The sequence below is a fragment of the Melanotaenia boesemani genome, chromosome 18 (assembly GCF_017639745.1).
Source record: "Melanotaenia boesemani isolate fMelBoe1 chromosome 18, fMelBoe1.pri, whole genome shotgun sequence".
Classification (NCBI taxonomy): Eukaryota; Metazoa; Chordata; class Actinopteri; order Atheriniformes; family Melanotaeniidae; genus Melanotaenia; species Melanotaenia boesemani.
Window position 1 is genome coordinate 13,814,643 of NC_055699.1, and position 25,477 is coordinate 13,840,119.

The 25,477-nt window shown below is 40.3% G+C and overlaps 1 protein-coding gene across 1 annotated transcript in view; it reads right to left on the bottom strand.

Moving 5' to 3' along the window:
* LOC121628657 (solute carrier organic anion transporter family member 5A1) overlaps positions 1 to 24,595 on the bottom strand; it is a 38,031-nt gene extending 13,436 nt beyond the window's left edge. The window contains exons 1-5 of the mRNA XM_041967818.1: positions 24,534 to 24,595; positions 22,582 to 24,042; positions 5,785 to 5,917; positions 5,473 to 5,690; positions 243 to 407 (exon numbers count right to left, since the gene is read on the bottom strand). Coding sequence (XP_041823752.1) covers positions 243 to 407; positions 5,473 to 5,690; positions 5,785 to 5,917; positions 22,582 to 23,542 — 1,477 coding nt within the window. The 5' untranslated portion in view covers positions 23,543 to 24,042; positions 24,534 to 24,595. The remainder of the gene's footprint in view (positions 1 to 242; positions 408 to 5,472; positions 5,691 to 5,784; positions 5,918 to 22,581; positions 24,043 to 24,533) is intronic.
* Between the last annotated feature and the right edge of the window lie 882 nt (positions 24,596 to 25,477).

Consider the following 25,477-nt stretch of genomic DNA (forward strand, 5'->3'; position numbering starts at 1 on the left):
AACCTGAATGTTAAAAATAGCTCTTTTCACAGACAGCTGGTACCATTTAAACCATATTGCGGAATATCCCCGCATCACAGGCTCCCACACATCCTTGATGGCCCAAGAGGGACTATAATAATGCACTCCCTTACAAGCAGCTTAAACTCGATGGACTGTGCTGCAGTGCAATGACGTTTCACAGCACACATCTACAGCAGCTTTAAACATCATGTATTGAAAGTGCATAAAAAGAGACTTACCTGTGTATATGCTGGCCTTAGAGGCTGGGATGCCAAACTGTGATTCAATAAACTTGGGGATGAATGTGATGAATGCTGTGACAATAGCACACTCAGCTGTGTAGGAGAGGCTGACAAACAGGAAGGTCATGTTGCTGAGGATCCTTAGCGCTGCCTTGGGGAGGTCTGGATCGGAATTCAAGAGAAACAGAGCACTTAGTCACTGTTGTGTTGCAATTAATACACTGGCAGCATCCTCATTTGGCTTTAAGTCACTAACATGTGGCTGCATTTGCAACCCAGACAGTAAGATCAGTGAAGTTAACCTATACACATGAATAAAACATTTTAACATTCAAAATGTCCACTCAACCATGCCTTATTAGTCTGAGTTAGCATTTCTGTTTCATGCAAGACTACAGAAGCAAAAAAGAAAAACATCTGGACACAGATGCTCTACAATTTCTGCAAAGAACACTCAGGTTTTTAATGTTTTTAACAAACACTAAGTCAACTTTAACACAGCTTTTTTAATTGTCAACACTTGATCTATTAGCAAACTAAGCACTAACACACGGATGATGTGCATCTGTGCTGCACAAACCAAACTACAAATGGAGCCTTAATGTCATCATCCTTATTTTAAATCATAACAAGGGCAAACATGCCCTTTATGTCTGCTTCGGGGCTTTGTTCATGCAGTGCAGTCACCATGATGCAGAATGCCTATTCGTTCTGTCACTCAAAAGTCATGTGATCCAGCTGTATGGACATTATTGCTGCAGGGCAGAATTAACCTGCTACAGCTTTGGCAGCAGTGCATTGTTGAAAACAACTTTTGGGGGGGGGGGAGTGATGATAAAAGCATCATTGACCCAACATTTATATGGGGTGAGCTTCTTACATACAGGCACTGCAAAAGGGCAGAAGCTTGTATGCAATGCAAATGTATAAATTTAAGTTACCAACAGTTCCAGTAAATAAAATGCATGTTTCATTTCTATATCCTGTCCATGAACAAGCCAGAGAACTTCTGTATTATTTGCATACAATGACAAGTATGTCAAAAATATTTTTCTGCTTACATCCTGCACTGAAACATGTAAACAAAGAAGGCCAAGGCTGAATAAACAAATTCCTGGATCCTTATACACCCAATGTGAATCACTTAAGTCAGTCCATGCCTCACACTTGTATTAATCAGTTTGTTTTGTTTTGTTTGTTTTTAATTTTCCGGTTACATAAAACATGCAGGTCTGCCAGGCTAATTAATGCCACTGTTGCAGTAAGAGGAATTGTCAGAGCATGCCATCTGTAATGCTGCCTTACAATCAGATATCACAATCCTGGAAACATCTGAGTACACAATGTTCCATACTTTTAGATAATAGGAGGCTGTTTTAGCCAATAGCTTAAGAAAGATCACTTTAGATTACTTTTTTCGTATTTATTGATAAAAAGATAATTTAAAAAAAAAAAAAAGAGCCTAAAGCAAATGTTTTGGTGCCGATTCTTGGGGTAATTTTTTCCACAGATCAACAGATATTCAAGGTAGTGGTGGATTGTAAAGGATTATTGTAAAATCTGAAGCTTTGTGTAATTTATGATCAATTCTGAGGTGCAACTAAATCTTTTAGTTTGTGTGTTGAAGCCATTCAGTCTTTTTATTGTCAGTTTTAATAATTCTTTCAGTTAAATGTTCTTTGTGCCACTGGCTGCAACACAAGTTTAAAGCAGGATCAATCCTCCCTTCCTAATGCGCCATTTAAATTCAGTCCAAAACATATGCTCTTAATCTTAAGCTTTTGCTGGATCTTTCTTTAGGTCTTTTGCAGTCAAACAGGTTTTATTTGCATTTCTAGAAATCCTTTGAGCAGGATTCTTCAACAATTTTCTTGGTCTTTCAGATCCTATTTCTTTCCTCACGATAGTATTACATAATGAGGACACAGCTTACCGAAACTTTAAAATGTTCTACTTTGCTCCCATTCTTTTTTTTCCCTAATTTAAAAATTAGCATAAAAATTTCACACCAGACTTGCTTAAAACTCCAAAATTACCACATTTTCTTGGTAACGTAATGGCTTTTTTAGAGATTATTCAACTATTTCACATTTCTTGCCACTAAATTCGCTGGTGCATATAAACTCCATCGTGACAAGGCCAAGGTATATGATTTCACGAGCCGTTTGGTAGAATGATGATCTCCACGGCCCACAATTACTTCAGATTCAAGTTGCTGCTTTTCTATAGCTCTTATGCAGTTTGGGCATTTGGTTACTGTTGGATTGCAAAGAGGAAAACCCAGAATATATGGCTGTGTAGTTTAACCAGCTCATTATTTATCAGACTTATTTATACACAAGTATTTAAGCCCTTATTTACAGTTGTACAAAAAATTGGTGAGAGCCACTAAATTAGAGCAAGATTTTTATTTATTTGTTTGTTTGGTTTTTTTTAACAGCAGGAAAGTCAGTAAAGTTCCGTCTATTACAAAATACTATAAATAATTAAAGCAACATCATTTAAGCGGAGGAAAAGTTTATTACGAGTTACATATTTTAATTGTGGATCTTTAAGTGTATGATCTGTCATTACTTTTAGTTTGAGTCAGCTTATTTAACTGAGCTCATACCAGCCGTCTCCAGTTTATTCCTGTGTGTACACACACATTTTAAACCAAGACTAAGGAATCGTGTTATTGTGTTTTAGTCATGAGGCCATCATGTGCTTACGGGAAATGCGACAAAGCTAAGCAGACACAAAAAAGGCAGGAAGAATGTAAAGTAGATTATTAGTGCCTTTTATTAAAGAGGATATTAGAAAGCCGGCCTCACTGCATGACACGGAGCCTTGGTTGGAGGATAGCCGTCCCGGCACCAATTCAACTGATGATGTTGTAGGTGGGGAAACGTTAGAAGCATCTGTCAGAGTGATCCTAGATCAAAGGTAGGAATAAAATGGTGACACTAATTATTTCATTCCTGGGAGTCGGGCTGTAATTTTGTCTGGAAGGGAGACAGATGGCTGGGTCCTGCTGCCATCTACAGCAGCTGCTCTCCTGATCAGACTACTGGCTCACTACAGTTGCCTTTTTGTTGAAATTTGACTCAGTCAAACTGGATCTTTCCAAATTTTTCTCCTTCTGTTGAAACAGGTGATAACAGCATATCACTTACAGAGGTTGATCAGGCTAAGAGGTGGATGTGGTAAAGTCCGCAATCAATCAAAGTTTAAATGTAGATAAAAGGTCTCCGAGGACATACAGTTCAACCCTTTGCTTGAGTTTCTTTAAAACTGTTGACTGTTTAGTGAATTAATGTTAACGGCAATTTTAGAAAATGATATGGAAACTTAGTCACCAGTTGTGTTAGTACTAAGGTGCAACTGATCACTTAACTTTATTTGTGATGTTAAATTACACCAAGTGTAAATAAATGAGAACATTTGTTCTCACTTGTGCTTATTCCCCCTTTATATGGGTGTAAAGTATTAATAGCCACAAAAGTATTTGCAATCAGACAAAATTTTTCTGGTAACTTTATTACAGCAACATCTATGAGTTCTGGAGGAAATTTAAAGTGTAAATGTGCGAAAGAGAAGAGCAAACTGGGTAGATTCTGAGTTGAAGAAGCAAATCTTTAAGGGACTGAAGTTGTGGTCTGTCTCTTTTTGTCTGAGGTTATGACCTCAAAATAAATAGCTCAGCTCTGACCCATTTGATTTTTCCCTTTTGTAAACCCCACATAACATGGTCCTCTTGGGCCAATAATACACTAAAAAGGGATGAAAGCACAGACTGGAAGAAAAATCCATCTTTCCAGAGATATTTTCATAATATTTTCCAAGATGTAGCAAAAATCTGAGCCTGTCAATAGCAAATACAAGCATTTTTACTTTTTTGTACATGTTACATTTCTTTGTAGACATTTTTTTTTTCTGGTTATGACATTTTCCCACAATTTGGGCTCATTGCCATGACTTAATTTCTACTTTTAATTAGTTTTGGGCTAATCATGCTTGTTTGCAAGGCTAGCTGTGTTCAGCACAAGAACTTCGGTTTGAACATTGGATGGAAGTAAGAAGTCAGCTTTGAGTCAAACAGAGTTTGTTCAGCGGAATGCATCAAAATACCAGCTGAAAAGACTGGATTTCTAATCCTGTCAGGTAATTAATCACTTATTGAAACAAATCACTTTGTCAGCAGTCATTTTTCCATGCCCCTGAGCCTTTCAAAGGGAAATGCTTTACACAGCAGCAACACAAGGTCTCAGGAACATCGATGATCAAGTTTGTCCCTGATGTGCATTGCTGAAAACATTCATGGCTAGGCATTTTTTCCAGTTTTTTGCTTTTGATCTGAATGGTATTTTTAAAAAAAAAGGCCTTGTGAAAACAGCCAATTCATGACAGCATTTTCTTTCACAGCAAGTGCTGAATTTGTGTAATAGACAAACATGGACTCAACAGAAGAATATGCACTGTGATAAAATGCTCGGTGCGCTGAAGCGCCCGAGTCTGCAAAATTGGCCGTAGTTTGCACAACAGCTCAAAACATCCTGCTGAGACAAATAAAAACAGCAGCTGAGCGAGCACCGATCTGATGAAGCTATAACACCTTTGTGGTTTCCACAGTTTTCATCATCAAGACAAAACACAGCCCTGACTGCTCTGGTTATGCACACACGCATTCATTTATGAGTGTGCAGCCTTGCTAAATACATGTTGGATTTTGCAAGAATTAAAGCGAGGGATAGCAAACATAACTGCTGCTTTTTGGCTCTGCTGCACAGCCTGTCGACTCTGGAAATGTGATGGAAGTCTCCTGAGAGCTCATTTAAAAAGAGAACCAAGAGCAAAATTTAGAGGAGAGAGAAAACACTAACGCAGAGCTGAGTTTATCCGGGGAAACCAGGAGATTCCTCGTATATGTGGCTCAAGGAATACATTTAAAAATGTTTCAGCAGCAATGTATGTAGGTGTAAAACTCACTCCTCATTTATTTTGACAAATAAAATGCATTGTTCACCAGCACAGCTGATGTTTACCACTTCATAGGCAATCTGTCTATAGACACTCCTACATCAATCAATATCTTTAAAGAAGATCTCAATGAAGCTTCAGTTATTGGATAAGATGACTAATCCCCAGCTTTGATTGGATTAAAGCCTGTTTGTACATCAATGGCTCAAAGTTCCTTTAGGACACCAGTAACACCTTCTAATCCACAGTGGAATTTTTCATGTCTCACCTTTGATATCCTTTCCAAAGCCCATGGAGGAGGACACATTTTGGCCTTTGCTGCTGGACTTTTCTTTCATCATGTCATCATCACTAGACATGTCACCTGGTGAGCCTATCTTTTTCTTCTTCCTCTTCTTATGGCGTGGAGGCAGCTTTTTTGGAAAGGCAAACATGGGGAAGATCACCAGAAGCATGGCTATGGCACACAGGAGAAAGCCACTCCACCTGAGAGAAAAGAAGAAGACGGGATGTAAGGGTAAAAGACTGGTCAACGCACATAGGGAAACATGCAGGCATACAGATGCACATGCATATTTACCAGTTGCCAACGAAGCGAGGGTCATTCTGGTCGATGCTCACAACAGTTTTGGGGTCAACGTAGAAGCCAATAAGGACGCCTCCCAGAAGGTAACCAGCTGCAGGTCCCAGGGCTCCCATTACATACATGATGGCTAAAACAAGCACAGATACAACTAATCAGGAACTTCATAACATCTTTTAAAATGCTTTAAATGTTGCCATTTATTAAGTTTTGATTGATGTGATACCTAAATTAACTTATAATTAAGACAGCTTCCACACCTACATATTTTTTCCTCATGAGTGCTCCTAATGACCCACTCTTACATGTGACAAATTAAAATCACACCTACAGGAGCTGTTCATTACATTCCAGTCTTATCTACCTTCTACCTATAGGAAACCTGCACTGGAAACGGTTGGAACGCTCCACAACCCCAAAGGTAATTTCTAACAGCTCCAGAAGCTTCTGTAACAACTGCCTAAAAAACTCCAGAGGACTCATGTTGACCTTAGGGCAGGCCAGTAAACCTCAGTGTGAATGAGGGTAAAACATTAACCCTCTAGGGGGTCTAAGACCATCAGTTAGGGGAGCCAATGCTCTGCCGCCTTGCCGCAGGGAGAGGGAAAACTCATTAAATTTAGATAACCTTAGTTGGACAAGTGGAAAAATCTCCTGCGGACATCCAGCAGAGATGCAAGTCAAAGCCATTTACCAGTCCAAATCAGGGGGCAAACTTTCTATAATTACACCTGGAACATTGCGACAAGCTGGGAATGTGTGTGTGTTTGTGTGTGTGTGTGTGTGTGTGTGTGTGTGTGTGTGTGTGTGTGTGTGTGTGTGTGTGTGTGTGTGTGTGTGTGTGTGTGTGTGTGTGTGTGAACTAGTGTGCCAAGAGGATGGATTAGCACTTTCTGATTATTGCATGTTTGTGTGTGCATGTGCATACGCTTCAAAATGTTTCTGTAGATGTCAAAATTCTCACCCACACAGACCTAACTGTTAGATTTCAACTAACAAAATAGCTACAAACCACATACTTCTGCCACTCACCTCCCACATTCACACACAAACCCTGAAAGAATATGCTTCAGCACCTCAATTTCTTTCTTCAAGTTTTTTTTTTTTTTTTTTGGATGACGGCTCTAAACTGTGTGTGTGTGTGTGTGTGTGTGTGCACGCATGCCGGTGTTTGTGGCAATCTGTTTGGCAGCTGAGGCAGCAGGTGCGCTGTGTCCAAGCTAGAACACAAATGTCTGATCTCTCCTGAGACCAAAGGAACACATCCTCCCAGTCAGATTACATAAGATTTGCATGCATACACACGTGCACACACACACCTCTTATCCAGCAAGTTAAGTTTGCTTTAGTTGAAATGGAAAGTCTCTGCTGCCAGGCCAACATTTACATAAAGCATTTCCAGTGACTTGATTTTTTTTTAATCCTTTATATATTTTCACCCTAACACCCAAAAATGCATCCTTTTCTCTCTTCGTGTGGCCAGCAAAGGACTTAAAAAGCATGCTCTATTTTATAGAAAGGCTACAGCAAATCTTATATCTTAATTAAATCACTACTTTCTTGCACAAACACTAATAAAGAAATTTTTTATTTAAATAGCAAAAACACTTAATCTGCTTTTTAAACATTTACAGTATAAACATGTAATCAAAAGAAAGAATGGGAGATATGTGCAGTGTATACATATGAAAATGCATATAAAACAAGTAAAGTCTGTTACCATTTCATTCCCATAACCTCACATGTTCAGACTGGAATATTTTCAATGCAAAAAAAAACTGGTTTCCATCCCTTTGTCACATTAACTACCTTTTCATTTTCTATGCATATCATATATTATCTTTTTTAACTACTTGCATTCTGTCATTTCCCATATATTGTTGTTCAGAGTCCAATCAATGCAGCAGTGTCAGGATATTACCAGCCAGAGATAAAAAAAAAAAACATTCAATTACAGCTGGCAAAGATAACAAGAGGTCCTTCTTTATTATCTTAATCTTCTAAATTAAACGTGTCTCACAAAACTTAAGCACGTGAATCTGGCTTCTGTGGTACGTGACAGATAAAACTCTAAAACAGACAGCAGTATAAGGGATGACAAAACTCGGCCACTGCCTGAGCTTAACACGTCATTTAATAGATGGCAGAAAGTGCAGATTGAAATTTGATGCCTTCTGATTTATCTTTAGGTAATCCTTACTACTCAAAATCTACAAACAGACACTTTTAGTGAGGTTCAAGTTAGTGGTCAGTTTAATAACTGTCAGCTCAAGGTGGACGCTTTTAGAATTGTGTGTCACCCTTAGACCTTTTCTTTCGCCCAAAACATAAAACACCATAATATTAGTACATTCTGGCTTGAATCAGATACACCAGGTGTATCGCCTCAGTCAGTTGCCAGGCAGAGGTTAACCTCCACGTATGATCCTTTGGTTGCCCTCCAAACTCCGTTCTCCAGGGATGGCCATATTTTATCCCCTCCGGGTGATTGTATAACTCTGTCTTGTCGCCCTATCCATCATGTTAACGGTGTACTGCCCTGCTGGAGGACAAAGGGGGTTATAAACTGTGCCTTACACGTTGCTCTACCCTGCCCACTTGGCAACGATCAGGGATTGTTTAGGATCAGCAGGTTGGGATGAAGGGACTGGGGGACTGAAAGGCCGCATCCAGCCTGAAGGGCGGCCGGGGCATAGCAGACGAATTGAGGAATATGCTGGCACAGCAGCGGTGTTCCATCACAAACACATGCTGTGGATGGCAGCAGTCGCCGGATTGCAGGAAGTGCATGCCAATGAAGAATACATGATGTACACTGGCTTGCTTAAATTACGCAACAGACCTTCACCAGCAGCACGTGAAGGACAACACATTATGGAGTTTTTATGGCTTTCCACACACATAGAGGTAAATAGACTAGGAGCGTCCTGTTGCAGCTATTGGCTTTCTACTCATGTTATGCAAAGGCAGCTAAATCATCTCTCTCACCAATCGTTCCAACTTTTAATATCGTGAAGTAATTGACCTAACCATGTTCTGTACATTAGACATGCATGCAGAGACTCTGATTGATTGGGGATGAAGTTGTGCAATATAAGAAAAGAAGAATGCAGCAAAAAATGTAAACATAAAAGCATTGAAAAACACCAAACACAACTACAAATCAGTGACTTTAGAGTCACAAATTCTACGCATGGCAGATGAAGACTAGCAGCGTGGAGGTAAAGAGTGAAGGAGGGGTAAGGTTATTGAGTTTTATAGCGCATCATTGACCCCAATTTAGTGTTGCAGCTCCAACGTGATGGATGAATACAGCAGTCAAGCGGAGAAAGATGACAATAATTCAGAAAGAGAAAGGCAATAAAGTGAGACACAGGAAGAAATAAAGAAAAACTGATTAACTGAGATAACAGTGGCAGGAGGGAAAGCAGGGAAAGAAACACAAGCCCACTGGGAAGAAACTGAACCATATCTGAAAGCAGAGGACATGAAAAAACAAAGAGAAAGGGAAAGAGAGGAACTGCAGTTAGTGGTGACTGATCCTGCTGTGTAACTGAGTGATACAGCTTGCTCAGCAACATCCCTCTTATATCCAACCTTCAGGGACCAGTGCTGTTGTTTTCTCTGCTTTGCCTCCTCCACAATCTGAAAGAGCTCTTCTTCTCCCATGACTAACTCTGATCTCGTCGGAATGAATGACAGCGAGACAGAAAATGAAGAATGAACTGAAACACGCTACTTGAAGCTAATCTTTCTATTACTTAAGCTGCCCTATATGGTCATCAAGGCACCTAGCTGCTTCTACTACCAGCTTGGCCAAAACTGGAATTTTCAGGCTGCATAACAATAAAATTACGTCAGCAGCCCCCCACCCCACCCCCACCCCCAATCCCCCAACCTCTGCTGACCTTCTGTTCTCCTCACCCGTCAGCCATGACACAACCAAAGCAGCAGAGAGTGAAGGAAGAAAACCAAGAACCTAATGACAGGGGACCTTGTGCCTAATGAGGCAGCTCCCTGGTGGTCAAACTAATTGCCACAGATAAATGATTGGAATCAATTACATGAATGAAAAACAGGCAGGGTTTGCATCATCAGAAAACGGTGAGGTTAAAAGGTTAAGATTCACAGGAGCAGAAGAATTATCAGTGCCAGAATGACCTTATCACATCTGCTAAAAGCAAACCAAGCACAATATATCTGCAGGAGTGCATTACAGTCCAGCATACAAATTTGTTTTGGAACATGTCTGACTTTCAACACCAGCCTACAGTATGGGCTGCAGAGGTGTCAGCCTGGATCTGTAATCCTTCTCCACTCTTTGGTTGGATACTGTGTGAATGAATCATGTTACACTTTACCTGCTTATTAGCCTATAAAGCTCAGCTAGCCTTTAAACAAGTCTGGAAAAGGAAAGCAGGCAGCAAAAGAGAGACCTTGAATTTGTCTTCAATGCATAACGTGGGAGCTGTCTAATTGCTAAGAAAGATGCAATCCTATTCCCTCCTCACTGCAATGACACTTTGATTTATGTAGCATTATGCATCACGCATAACCTTTTTGCTCTGGCCTGGGATAATAATCCATTTTTACACCAGCTCCATGACAGGAAAAAAAATAAATGAGCTATTCTGCTTTATTCAATAACATCAGCTTAATGCGATACATCAGCACAGACTTCAGAACTCTGATTTGCTGCACTGTAGAGTCCAGCTCGATGCCTAAAGCTGTTTGGGGAGTGTAGCTGCAGGTGACAGCTATATGATAGATGATCCATGCGGCTGCTGCTGTTAGAAAGAGAGCAGCACTGTTCCATGTATCCCTGTGTTATGGAGATGGATGCCGTCATGTGATGTTCCACGCACGAGAGACAAGAGGAAGGGGGGAATGAAATAGAGGAATGACGGCATTGTCATGACAACCTGCTGACATTGCCGTTTGGTTACAAGGTTACAAGTCCTAACGTTACAGTTTTACTCAAAGGGCATGCACACACAAACGAGTGCACACTCACACAGTAAAGGCAGTGGAACAAAACACATTAATATGCATTAGTTTATTTAGGATGCACAGCAAGAATGCAATGTTGCAAATCACAGAAGCATGTTTTTATTAAATCTATTTGCTATGACCTGACAAGCCTCTTTGTAAAGCATCAACTTCTGCATCCCACGGTATGAAAGTTTGTTAACTACCTCAGGTTTGAGTTTTCACTACAAGACTGTGCATGCTCTTGCATTTGGAATTGAGGGAATAATAATAAAAAAAAACTTGTAAAAGTGCTTCCTACAGAATTAGAAAAGTCAGCTAAATGAATGAGATGATAGGAGGTAGTATGTAATAAAACATGAACAGGAGGGGTTTAAAGGCCAGGGGAAAGTTAAAGTACTGGGAGACAAAAGTGGGGCTAATCAATAAGAAAGAAATAAAAACTGGGGAAAAAAAATCTGAAATTAACACAATTTGGTACTGAAGTTTGTGCTATGTCAGATTTTAAGACATGACATATTGAGACCAAACTATATGCAAAAATGGTTTGTACATATAATATTAGTGTGCTGTAGTAGACATGCAACCAGTGAAAGGGGCACTGAAGAAGGCGCCGCAATGTATTAAATGGCCACACAGATCACCGGCATCTACAGCCTCCTTTTGTTTCTTTCTGAAAATGTATGTTATCATGATCTCCTCCACCATCATGTTTGCTATTGTCTGAAACTGACGTCAGAACTTGGAGGTGTACTCTGCTCTATCCTCTGTTGGATGTATTGCCTAACAACCATGCCAACATAAAGGACACACGGAAATATATAAGCAGTAAAGTTTGAAAATGAAGTAATCACTTTAGTACATAAAAGCATTAATAGGCCTTTAACTAAATTTGCATCTTTCCTGAAGAAGCCACTGGAAAAGTCGACTTTACTGTGGAACAAAACACATTAACAAAATCACTCTTCTGTGACGGAAACTTGAAGAAACATTAATTAAATTTTATAATTGAGCAATACCTAGTAGTGGTGGTAGCCTGAATTGTTCACTTTGCGATAACAGTAGCTGATAAAGACAAATTTCTAGTCAGAACTGTATGATGCTGGATGTGGAGAAGATTTTAATGGCTTAAGTACAGTAAAAAAAACTATCTTTATCCTGCTGAGCAGTTAGAACAAACGGATACAAATCCAGAGCTTTGTCAGGTTTTCTAAGTAGGATATGAACAGCAACATCAAAGCTGTTCTGACTTGCAAATCGACATTCAGGCCACCCATCAGGCTTTTGTCCCATTTCACCTCCGGGCATTGCCTTGAAAGCTCTTTAAAACAAAGACATGACAAATCACAAGGGGCATTAAGAACTTGATCAGCATCGGAGGGCTGTCCTTCCCATCCCACCTCTTCCTATGTTGTACTTCTGTGCTGCAAACTACAACCCAATGACCTTCATCCCTAATCCAAGTGGTGATTAGCTTGACTACTAAAGCAAAAATGTTATCAGATGTTGAACCAAAATGTCCAAATCTTTGTCTTAAAAGCAGCAAAAATAAAAATGGTATGCTTATTAACTTTTCATGTGAGCTGCAATACTTTCCATGCAGGGGTTCCCCACGCACACTTTGCTAAATCAAATATTTAGAAAAAGGGAGACAGAGGGGTTCTCTCTATTTTTAGCTGCTCCCTTGATGCAGGAGAAAGCCTGAGGTACTGTAACAAGACAGCCAGCCTTGCTGGAGAGGTAAGACCTGTCAAAAAATGTGCAAGGAGAATATTAACTGTTTAAACCAGCAATTCAGCAAGTCAACAACAAAAAATGTTGCACTGTGCGAGAGTTCTCCTGGGGGACCAGATCCACCCACAGTTTTTCTTTACAGTGCATTAGTAGGGTCACAACTCTAAAACCAAAGGAAAGCTTTCTGCTGATTCCATTGCTGGTCTAAGGCTTCTGCACCTGCACTGACAGCAAAAGATGGTTAATCTGCTGCTGCTGAACAACCAGAATGTAATAAAGGAGTTGAAGGCTGCAAGAGCAAAGATGAATGCCAAGAATCGCAAAAGTCTCCAAATAAACTGGGAACATGGTGATGGAGGAAGAGCCCAACTAGTGATGCATAACAGGTCAGACCTCAGCTGCCCACTCGCCCGTGCTGCATTAAAGCATGTGACCAGGCCTCTACATGCAAACCCTGGGTTAACACTGGGGATCAAATCTTATTAAGTGGGTTCCCCTTTTAACTTATAATAACAGTAATAACAGTAAAACATTGTTGTTCACAAATGTTTCATAGATTTTTTGTAATAAAACTCATTACTGATACAAGCCAACTGAGTGCATTAATATAATTCAGCATTATATTAACTGCCCTCTTCCCTTTATTGTTCATGATGAAAGTCTAATAAACTAAACACGAAAAAGACTAACACAATGTACATTAGCACTAATTTATTAGACTTAAGCTACTTAGGATAGTTAATGAAAGAGTTACAATTCAATTCTGATCCAACACTATAGCACCTTGAGAGCTTGTGGTGCCAGAACAATTGGTAACCTAATTCAATCTCTTCCTTTAAAACTGCCCATCTGACAAGCCAATGAAAACCCCCTATTTTCCTTAAAATGCCTCATTGATGGAGCACCATTCATAAGCACAGCAAAAGAGAAATGCCCTGATTCCTTTGTACCATTACTCTTTCACATTACTTCACTTTCTAATAGCTTTCAAGTCTTTTACACGTTGCCACATTTAGTAAATCCTTTTACTTAACTGTCTAATCCATCATAGTAAGTGGATTTTCCTGCTAATCTGTCTTTCTTTTGAACAAATACACTTTCCTTTGTTTATTTTAAACAAAATGCTTATGTTAAATGATTGAAAATAGCTGTTTTAGACCATCTTCTTGCAGTGGAATTCCTATAAAGAGTGAAATTTAGGTCATTTATTTGCAAATATGCAAAAGATTATGTCCAGGCAGGGAAACCTGTAGAAAAATGGAGTCCATTAATGAGCTTTTCATTTACATTTTTATTTTTGCTTTGGTCACCTACTTTCTGATTGAGCTGCTAAGTCAACTGCTATTCTAGGCTGAGATTATTCATCAGATTTAAGATACAATTTTTAAAAAGGCCCTTCTATGTGAGAACTGGTCTCTTCACAGCTTTGTTAATCATTTAGGCTGCACTGTTAGGAAAACATGCTCTGTGCATTTTGTGCAATATAATGTTGAGTATTACAAAGATGATAGATAATAAACAATTCAGCATATGATGATCTTCTTAGTGCATGAACAAGGGCTGCATCCCACTTCAGATCCACATGCAAAGAGAATTTCATCTATTTGGAACGCAGCCCTCAGCTCATCTGTGTTTAAGTACAATTTCATGTAAAATATTTTTGCAATATTGTGGTTACTTTTATTACATTAATGGTCTGCAGGTTGATATTTTAATTATGGTACATTTCCTAATAAATGTACAATTGTACAAGGAAACTTTTGATCACAACTACACACATCCAGGAGGCCACTTGAAGGTAACCTCACACATTACCTCCTTTCATTCCCCCTTGCCAAAATACACTAAAAGAAAGTTCACAAATCAATACAAGCCCATTTTTACTCGTGTGTTTGTCTGTGCATATATAATGTTCCAGCATTTGAAAAGGTGGCAGATAATCTTTCAGCTGATAAGTGGCATTGAATGAGGCATCTGGCCCGGGGGTAGAGCCACATTTCATTTGGTGGGCTGTGTGTGTGAATCCATTAAGGTGGCGAGCATGGGGCTTAGGTTTTAGTTTGCCACAAGCCTGCACCTGCAGCTTTTCAGACTCTCAATGACAGACGTGGTGCAGCAAATTGGTTCATGGTGCTAAAGCTATGCCCTCCTCTTTTTCTGCCAGGAATTCAGCTTCCTGAGAGCATTGTCCTCATCTACAACTGAAGCTACTTTTCTAAAACTAGAGAGCTCATTTTACAAAGTTTTCTTTATACAAAAAGCAAAATATGAAGTCATTATTAGCTCCTGTATTCAAGATAATTAGCACGAGATTTGATCATGCTTGCAGATAATTGTCAAGCACAAATTCTTTTTTTTTTTTTTGCTTTGCAACAGTGAGAAAATTGATTTGATCTTGTAAGATAATATACATTAATAATACCATATTATTTATAATGTAGATGCTTTGCATTGCTCAAAAAGAAATCTAAGTCACTTTAGAGAAACCAGATCTCTGAACACAGTTAATCTGACATGCTTGCACAATGTATTATCTTCTTACCCTTTATATAGTCTGCTGTTTCATATTTGTGTATTTTATGGCTGCATAATATTGATAAAACACTTACATTACAATATTTAATAGATCTATTTAAAAAGTCACAGACAGGACTTACCTGAGTTTTATTTTGTGTTTTTAAATCACTGCACAGCAATACTAATAAATACTTGTTGAACAGCAAACACTGCAATGCCAGTATTTAGAAAGCATAATATGCAGTTTCAGTATATCTGAATGCTCAAACAGTAAGCATCTACCACTTATACAGTTCTGTGGGTTTCAGCAACTTCACCAAGTAACTTTCAGTATGGACAGGAGAAACTGATGATCGAACCACCAATTTTCTATAAGATGTTACATGCTTTCAGTGTGTATTATCAACCTAGAAGACTTTGATAGTTCATGTGAATATAATCTAAGCACACAATGAAATGGAATACACAGCCCAGCTATGCTTTCAATTATCCAACCTGCTATTAATGCATAAAGGAAAAGGTTTAGGTGCACTGCTCTGCAGCAGAGGTGCCTCCTACACATGGTGAACACATATGTTACAGTCACCTATAAAGCTACCCTTCATGGCTCAGACACATCTTATGTATCTACACACAGATGTTCAAGTAACAGTACACAAGTGCAGGAAAAACCAAGTGTATGCTTACTACCAACAACTCCCCCAGCCCAAAACCTCACAAACCCAGGTGTGCACATTTCCTCCCCCAGGCAGGCACCAAACCAGCTTTAAACAGCTGCTCTTTCCTCATTCACAGCCTTTTGACTGGTAACAACTAGGGCCCAAAAAATGTACAGCAACTGAAACAAGAGCATTTCTTCATCTCCCAACTTTCCCCCCAATTATGAGCTAACTCAGCTGCAGGCGACTCGTCAGAACACTGTCTCCTCAATAAGCTGTATCACAGTTGCATCTTAGCTTATTACCCTGCTCTATATAATGCACAACCAGCTTAAAGCTACATTTTAATACACAACAGAGCCTGGTGGAGCTGTTGTTGGAGACAGATGAGTGTGCACATGCGTGTAACTTGGTGTGTGCATGCAACTGTGACCCCACAGGGTTAGGTCAAAAAATGTTCAGAGCCATCCATCTCCCTCACAGTCAGCTCGTGCGCCTCCAGGAAGCTTAACACAGATGGGACTGCAATGTGCTGTACAGTAGGAGAACGGCTGAAGGACAGAGGGGAACTGGAACCAAGAACAGGATAGAAAGCTATAAAATGTTATTAAATTACACTTTTAACTTTTGTTTTTTAGCTTTTTTTTTATAACTTCAATAAGAAGATTGTTAACAGTATCCACATATTAGTGAACGGTACCATGTTAGTTTAAATACCATAACTTTTTTTCTCTTTTGCACTCATTAGCAGCAACTATCCTTCACTTATAAGCCATCTGAGTAGCATGGGGGTCAAGAGGAACAATAGCCAGACTGCTTTTCAGATTATAGCAGTGGACTGGAGGAAGATTTTGTTTCCATCTTCACAGCAAAACACCACTCAAGCCAACACCCTTAAGGCTACATCAACATGGAGAGTGGACTAAGCAGAGCAGATAAGATGCAATGGGGAGAGGGGATGAAAACTAACGCAGCTTGATAGGGATGTTTAGACTGTCTCTGTTCAGTGTATCAAACTATGAAAGCCAGAGAGACGCGTAGTTGACGCAGGACAGATCTGACCAATCCCAATGAGGCTCTTTCACCATCTGTCTGGGAGAACACAGCACATGACAGCAACAGTACCCCCTGTCCTGATACTCATCACAGGACATACTGCCGTGCTGGAAGGAGATAAACAACTGGTAATTAGTGACAGCATTTCATTTGTTGACTGAACACAACAGGCAAAGGAAGGGTTTGTTTCTGATCACAGAGCTGATTAGTATCTTTGGAGAAAATTCACAGAGACTAATGGATTTCACATATTTTAAGCAGAGATGAAAGGCAAACGGCATCTAAAGTTAGACGCCTCTGTTTTTTCTATCACGGAGTACAGCAAAACTCTTTAAAAGAAAAACAAGATGAGATAAGAGGAAGGAGAAAGCTATCAGTCAAAACAGAAAAGATCAAATCAGGGAAAAATTTTGGGTACCCGTGAAGGAATTGGTCCAGAGTTTTCTGCTGCTGTAAATAAAAATTAGATGTAATAACATGCATAGCATTTAAAATCTGGCTTTAATAAAAAAAAATGCACAAATACAACTCATTTTTCACACAATTTTTTGGGTACAGTGCAGGCTGTTGTGTGTTATACACACATTTAAAGAATATGCAACCTCTAATCAGAGCAAATACATCTTGACTGTAAAATTCCATGGTAGAATATATTTTAGCTCTAAACAATTGTTTTTTAATTGACGATATTGATTAAACAAAACCAGGAAATGACAGAGTTGCAGCGTGTTGTGTTTCAGAGCAAAAAAGTGTTTTAGTAAAAATGTTGTGGCATGTTTTAAAGCAGCTCAGAAGTTTAAATAAAAACCACAACAGCGCTATGTATTACTTTTGAACTTGGGTTAAGGTTCTGGTAAGGGTTGGGGTAAAGAGGTTTTTTTTTTAGGTGTTTTTTTTTTCTGCTTTGGCTGTCCTGGGCTTGGTGCTTTGTGGACCTGCTGGGCCTTTTGGGCCTCGGGCTCCCCCCGTCCCCCGCTGATGCTTCGGGGTGCGATGTGATCAAGACCCCCTTACAAGCACACATTTCTTCCTTGTTGCATGGCCACACACGCACGTTCACACGTGCATGCTCACAAACGTGCTTGTCTCTCCATCTGCTTCTGACTAGATGATCCTGATGTTTGTGTGTTGGTACGTTTCTCTGCAGGTACGTTTGATGACTACTGTACTTTTTCATATCATCATTATCCTATTTGCTGTATGTATCATGTAGTGTGGTAGTTTATATTGTTTTGTTGTGGTGTGTTTTAAGCAGCCTAGACAACTGTTATTTCCACATTTTAAACCTGTCCTTTTCTCCCCTTTTTTCCCCCCTCTTCCTCTATCTCCGTCAGGTTTGGTACTGACATATAAAGACTAAAGAAAATAAGATTACAATAAAAATAATAAAAATATCAAGGGCAGCCATGTAAATAACATGTCTCCCTTGGTAGAGCAAATCTGTCAAGCAAAATATGGCACACAGACCACTGTTCTGTATGTTAGGATGCTGGACAGGACAGGGAAAAAAAAATGCACATCTCTGTGGTGCCGTGGATAAAGGGGAAGCTGGGTACTACCTTCTACAGTTTGTCAAGCAAATTTCCACCTGCTGTGGCGTCATTTTAAGATGCGGTTAGCTTACAAAGCAAGTGGTGCATCTGAAGAATCCTCCAGGTGAATCTGATAAGTGTTATTAACCTGGACATAACCTTGATTTTTTAATAAAACTAATTATTGTATGAAAAAAAGACACGGTTGTAGTAAAATTTAGTTTTTAAAGACCACGTTCAGCAGGTGCATCTGAAAGTCACAAGTCACTTGGATCGTTATGGAGGGTTATGCTTGTGGTTAAGGGAACGGATCTGGCGTGTGTGTAGTTCTTTGCACCAATGGTGTTAAAAAGACCAGCAAAAGAATTCGATCTGTCATAACTGAGACTTGTTCTTGAATAGGTTTAATTTTCCTTTGAGGGAAGTATTACGTTTGGATCTGCAATATTGGTTTATATGTTAAATAGCTAAATGCTTTGTACTTCACAAAAGTTATTTAAGAACATTACAAAAAATTACTGTAGTGTTATTATTGTATTTTAATGATCAGAACAGCAAAAAACACCACAAATGCTCGTTTTTTTTTTTTTTTTTCCAAACGCGTTGGCTTTCAGATGTTCATAAGGGTACTCCTAAATGTTCATAAATAACCCTGTATGACTACAATGACACTGCTTCAAAGTTTTCTTCAATTCATTCATTCACTGAACAGAAAGCAGTAAATTATGAGCACTTGTTGGACAAAAGAGCCAGAAAGAACAAAGAAAACTGACCTCTGTTTCTTTCCTGTATAGCTGAACACAAACGCATTCCTGCTATCATAAAATGATCGTGTGGCATTTCCCCAGGAACATTCCTACATTGTTTGGTGTGCTTGTTTTGACAAAGGCAAAACAGCCACCAGTAATTAGTCAGTGATGCTGAGAAATGCTTAAACCACAGTTATAATGCTCAAGACTCCTGCCGATAGGCAAACACTCCCACTTTCTCTGCCCTCTAACATCAATCAGACTCGTTCAGTGGTAACACATTTTGAAGCACACACTGTCATTAGTGGGACAGGATCAGCCACACAAGAGGTCAGCGGTTCGTGGGGGAGTCATAGTAATAGTACAGTAGTAGTCGGAGCTGGCAGCCCTGCAGACTGCAGCTAAAAAAGGTCACCACTGCTGAGTAACCCTGACTGAGTGGAGGGAGAGGGGGGTGATATTCAAACCTCTGTGAGATTAAGCCAAAAGGACACTTGATGAAACAGGACCAGCCTGTTATCTATATGTGTGCCAGTTTCTGATGGGGTCTTACGCCAAACCAATACTGAAACTCGAGCTTCTGCCCTGGAGGGGAAGCGAGGCAGAGAAGGTTAGTTCTCTGGGGACGAATGTGTTTGTTTGTGTGCACAATCTGCATTTGCTTTGGCTGCTCTGAAACAGAAAAGCTCACACTATTTAATGAAACTGACTGAGTGAGCAGTCAGAAAGAGGGACGTGCCAGGTCCATGACTGATAAGCTGGCTGTTCAGTTGTATTTCCCCCCCTTCAATCTGCAGGCAACACACATTACACACACCTCAGGGTAGAGCCTGGGAGAGAACTGTTCCTCCTAAATTTGTTCACATGAAAAACACACCCTTGTGTGATCCTATGTGAGCAAGTCTGAGCACAAACAAGACTGCCGTTCAGGTTCATGCTGTCTCTGTGGATGTTAAAGCTACTCTCTCCTAAAATCTGACCCCCCCCCCCCCCCCCCACGACAGTCCCAGTGTTAAGCAAAGGCTGCATAGGAACCCTTGGACTTTAACGAGAAACTAATAGACATTAATAATGCATAAACACCAATAAAAACACACTAGTATGTTAGTTTCAGCCTTCTGCGCTGCATGCTTGTTAATGCAGAGGCAGCAGTTCTGTCAGCCAAGAAGGATCCATTAAACTTTTCCTGCACATACAGAGAGAAGCTGCATGCAAAGAGTCTGCAAAGTCTAGACAGGTTAGAAAAGGTTGGAATATAAAAAGAAAAAAAAATTTCAAGCATATTTTTGCTGCATGTTTGCACTCTGAATGATAATAGAGGCACAAAACTCTCATCCCACACTGATAACAGCATCACTGGTATAAATTACAGAGGTCACTCCCCCCACCGGAGTAGCTGCAAGAAGCCGAAACAGTAAATCTGCTGTGTTTCCAGTTCATAGTTTTAGCTAATCCAGACTTTACAGAAAATAAAATAGTTTCTCTGACATGAATGTTCACCATAGCAACTATAAGAAAGGTATGTCGTAAAACCCACCCATCAGGGAAGAAGAGGGGGAAAAAAAAAAACTAGGACACAATGAAAAAAAAGTTTCACCAGCTCTGACCTTTATGCTGCTAGGAAAAACAACGAAAATACAAAATCCAAGACATACACCAATTTTAGAGTACAGAAGATGTGTTTGTTAAATTACCATAGCAACGTAAGGAAGGGGTAACAGGTCAGAGGGAATTCTCTATTGTGTGTGCATGCAAATGCAAAGATAACATCCTGATTCCTGTGTGGCACACATGCTTTGTGTCTCCAAGGACACCAGAGGTACCCCCTTCATGTAAACTGCATTGTTCTACAAAAGGTAGGTGGCCCGTCCCCTATGAGCCACTGCAAATTGAGATGGGGTTTACATTTGGTTTGGGGCAAGGTTTTATGGAACCCACTTCCAGATCTGGATAGCCTACATCTTGACATAATTCGTTGGCAGAAATATGGAAACGGGTTTGAGGATTTCTAAGTAGAAAGATAACATAAAAAAAAATGTGGATGCGGGTGCATTTAAACCAAAACAGAGGCAAGATCATACACAGCAAGACAGGACTGTCTGGACACTGGAAGATAAAAATACTCAAAAGCCCACAGACGATAACTGCCATGTAGTTGCCATGGTTATTCAAACATCTGCAGAACAAATCAAGATTTTTCTCCACTTATTTGTTCCCTCTAACAAGTCAGAACATGTCTGTTTTCCTAAACATTACTTACTGAAAGGAAGCAGATGATTGCTCTGAAAAAAGCTTTCAAGGTCATGTGAGCAAGTGTTGCTTTTGATGGGAATCTGTAGAAGGGGATGTTTTCAGTGTGATGGCTCAATGAGCAAGTGTTAATGCCTTTCCAGTAGAGCACCTTGCCAAGGTGCGGGGCACAGAAAGCCAGTGTCTGAGGTTGTTTTCTCCTGCTTTTTTGTGACCGGTTCAATGACTATGCTGCATTGGCTCCGTCTGACGCAGCAATCTGATCAATACTGGGTCTCGAGGGCAGGCAGCGGAGCAGGCAAGTGAATGCACTCTATGGGGTGTACGATGTTGTGATGAGGGGCTGGTTTCAGCACTGTGGTCAATGCTCTGCAACCATTTTAATCTTGTTTTCTGTTCAACAGAGTGCACACATTCCTGCTCACACATATAAACACAGCATTATAAAGAACTTCCAGACAGCTGCCAGGTAAGCAGACACACAGTGAAACAATTAGTTAAAATTATGAAGACAAATAGTTCAAACCCAAGTAAAGTTCCACACAATAGGAAGCTTTAAATGTGAGGATTATGTCAGATTATGTAAGTATGTAAGTCTTTTCTTTTGTATTATAAAGAATCCTAATAATATTAAAATGTACTTAATAGACTGCAGCCCTTCACAAAGATCAATAGAAAAGAGGACATCGGTGTGAAGTACAAATTGCAGGCTGCCCCATGTCCCAATAAACCAACAACAAAACCCAGACAAAAAAGAGAGATTACTCTTGCAATCATGATCTTCTCCATAAACTATGGGGAGTATGTGGATTGCAGCCAATCTGAGCAAGCATATTAGCCAAAAAATGTATGGACTTGCCATGTAAAAAATGTCTGAATACTTTTCAGAAAGAATACGACAACAAAAACAACCTGCTAACACCTTAAGACAGGAGAGCCTTATCAGTTCTGGTTAAACACAAGAGTATGTTTCATTACTGCTGCCAGCCTTCTGTGTGCACACATACCTAAGAACACAGCAGTATTATGCACACAGACAATAGCAGACAGTACTGGCCCATTAATCATAAGCACCCTACTTTTGCTTTTCCCTACATGTCTGTCTCACGTGCACCTCTGGCCTGAGGTTGACTTTGCAGTCTGTATTCACCTCAGCAAGGTGTAGAGGTTGCATGTAATGGAAATTAAATTACAAAGTATAGAAGATGAGCTTTTTGGATATACATACATGCCTGCTCGAACCCTATAATTCTATCACTCATTTCTGGCTGAATTCCTTTTGTGTGTTTATCATCCAATTTGGCTTACCCAGATAGAGAGATGCATTTTCTTTCTTCACGTTGTCATCTAAGTAAGTGGGTCCAAGGGTGTAGATCGGCGTTGACCCCATGCCCACAAGTATCTGGGCGCAGATGAACAGAGCCACGTACAAGTTGTGCTCATTGCCCTCCTGATCGCGAGGACAGGATGCCACATTGAGCAGTTCACGTCCGCTGCTGTTGCCGCTCTGACAGAGGCCTTCGTGGCCAACTGAGGAGTTAATCTCTTGTATCTGGTAGGGTGGCGAGATGAAGTGCGGTAGGGAAAACAAGGCTGCTCCTATAGCGATGACTACACCACCCACAGCCAACCAACGTGGCCTCTGACCCCTGCCACCGAAGTAGGAGATGAAGACGACCACAAGCAAGCTGCCAATGTCAAAGCAGCTGACCAGCAGCCCAGACTCAGAGCTGCGCAGGCTGTAACGCTTCTCAATGGTGGTGATGACACTGCTCAGGTAGCCCGAAACCATCAGGGATTGAATGAAGGTCAGGTAGCACATGCAGAACAAGAAGCAGCGGGAGTCACTCAGGATGACTCGCACATACTTCCTTGCTGGGATGTGGATGAAGCGGGTGAGGGAGAAACCAAGTTTTTTGCCTCTAGAGCCTGGAGGCCTGTGGCCCTCCACTGGCAGAGAGCTGCTGAGCCCCACCATGCTGGAGACAGAAGGAGAGAAGTCTGTCCTGGAAGAGGGGGACTCTCCCAAGCTGGATTCTGGAGTTTTTAGCTGAAGCTCCCTGCTTTCCCCTACAGCTATGCAGGTGTGGGTTGTGTCAAGCAGCCGAGGTTTGGCTATTTTGCCATCTTGCTGACAGGGTCCATTCAGGATGGGTAAACTTTTGGACTTGAAGCAGTTTCCTGCATCCATGTATTGATCCTGGAGCTCACAGATCTCCAGAGACTCCGACAGATCACTCCCCGTTTCGTCATTGTCTGATGAAGTCATGGCGCAGATGGAGTTTTAGCTTCAGGCAGCTCCTTGTTGTGCTGACAAGTCCGTCAGTAAATGGTGCACATGGACTCGTGGAGCTGCTGCAGGGCCAGGTGATGAAGAAAAGACTGCCTTGCCAGTAGGACTGGGGCAGGCTGAACCCCTCTGGTTATGTGCATGTTTTATTCCACATTTCTTATTCTAGCAGGGCAGCTCTAAAGCAAGACCTTGACAAAGAAAAACATTAGGCGCCTGTTTATCTCAGAAGCCTCTAAACAACTGTGATATTGATGTTCTCACTGAATACAAAATAATAATAATCCCCTTTTTTGTTTTTTGTTGGTATTTTTTTTTTAATTAAAGTGTATATGTTACCAGTAACCAACAAGGCGATTATTTACTATGAGTTTCGTGTTTAGAGTCGCATGTTGATGTTGATTTTATGGCTCATTGTTAGAGGACAACCTTCCTTCAAAGATTTTTAGGTTTCCTTTGTCCCATAGCTGTGCAGCATCCTAGAAAACAGTCAGAACGGGAAAGGAACATCAGTAAATATGAATAACACCTACTCACAAAATCGACACATTTATACGGCTGTAAAAATCAAAGCATTTTCACACTTGTCATTCTGCTATTAGACTATATGTCTACACAGGATTACACCGACCGTATAATATAGCGACAATGTAGCAAACTACCAGGAAAAAACATAATGAAAAAACAAAAATGAGCCACAAAAACAAAATATACAACGGTGTCAAAGTGTCGCTGCAGTTCATCGGACATTACCTCCAATTTTCTTTTTAAAAAGCGACAAATTACACCATGAGAACAAAAGACCGCGTTGTCCACAAACGTCTCAGACATAGACTTTGAAAAGAAATAATAAGAATTCATTTTCATAAGTCAAATGAAGGAACAATTCTTCCGGCTTGATAAAAACGCCGCAAAATTGTAATATGACATAAGTTGGAGGAGACGCTAATGACAAGGCTGTGGTACTCACACAGGACTGAGGGAGGTAGCCTGTTGTTCTCGGCGCGGCAGCCACACAGTGAATGAAATCTGTTTGATGAGGATGGCGACTGGGGCTGCTAGTGGAGGTGGGAGGGTGCCTTCAAGGGCCGTCGGACAAATAGCATATCCAAGTTCTGAAAGCTAGCAAAGTAGATAAAACGCTCGCTGTTTGTCTCGTTGATAACGTTCGCTCATTAAACCGAATAATATATGGTAAATATTGCGTTTAGGACTATTTAAACCAGTTTTATTTGACGGTCGATTAAATTGTCCCTCTAAGATTCCTTTCCAGTCTTTCAAGGACGCATTCCTAAAACTGGATATCTGCTTTGGCATATATAAAATGCTGAAGCAATGATAATAACAATCTTTATCTTAACTTTTTAAAAATATTTTTATACTGCGCAGACAAGCTTCTGAACCAGCTACAACTGTCAAATTGCGAGGAAATACCCGGCGTTAGGAACATGAACGCATCTTTAAGCCGACTTGTTTTTCTCACATCAGCTTATGTTGGGACTTGTAGTTTCAGTCGTGGGTTTAACTCTATATCCCCGTTTAAGGAACTACAAAACAGAATGGTGTAACAGCGAGCCTTGGAGATGTAATATGCCACTTTGAAGAGTAATTAATATGCGATTGTGCTTCATTTAAGTTTTAGCTTGCCCCAACTTTGCAACTTCATGGTGCGATGCGTCATGTCGACAGCTGGGACCCTTGCTGGCATAGCAGTGACTGGTCAGTGGTCGCAGGGCAGACAATGGGCTCTGTGCCTGACCGTCTGACGCAACAAACTGCCAGTTCATAGAAAATCCCACCAATCTGTCACTGATGAAAAATGACCGAACAAATACAGTAGGCCTACAGGGAGAAATCCAGTGTTGGTCTTCGCTGGTTCAGTCATGCAGATTATATTAAATCTAAACTTTTTGA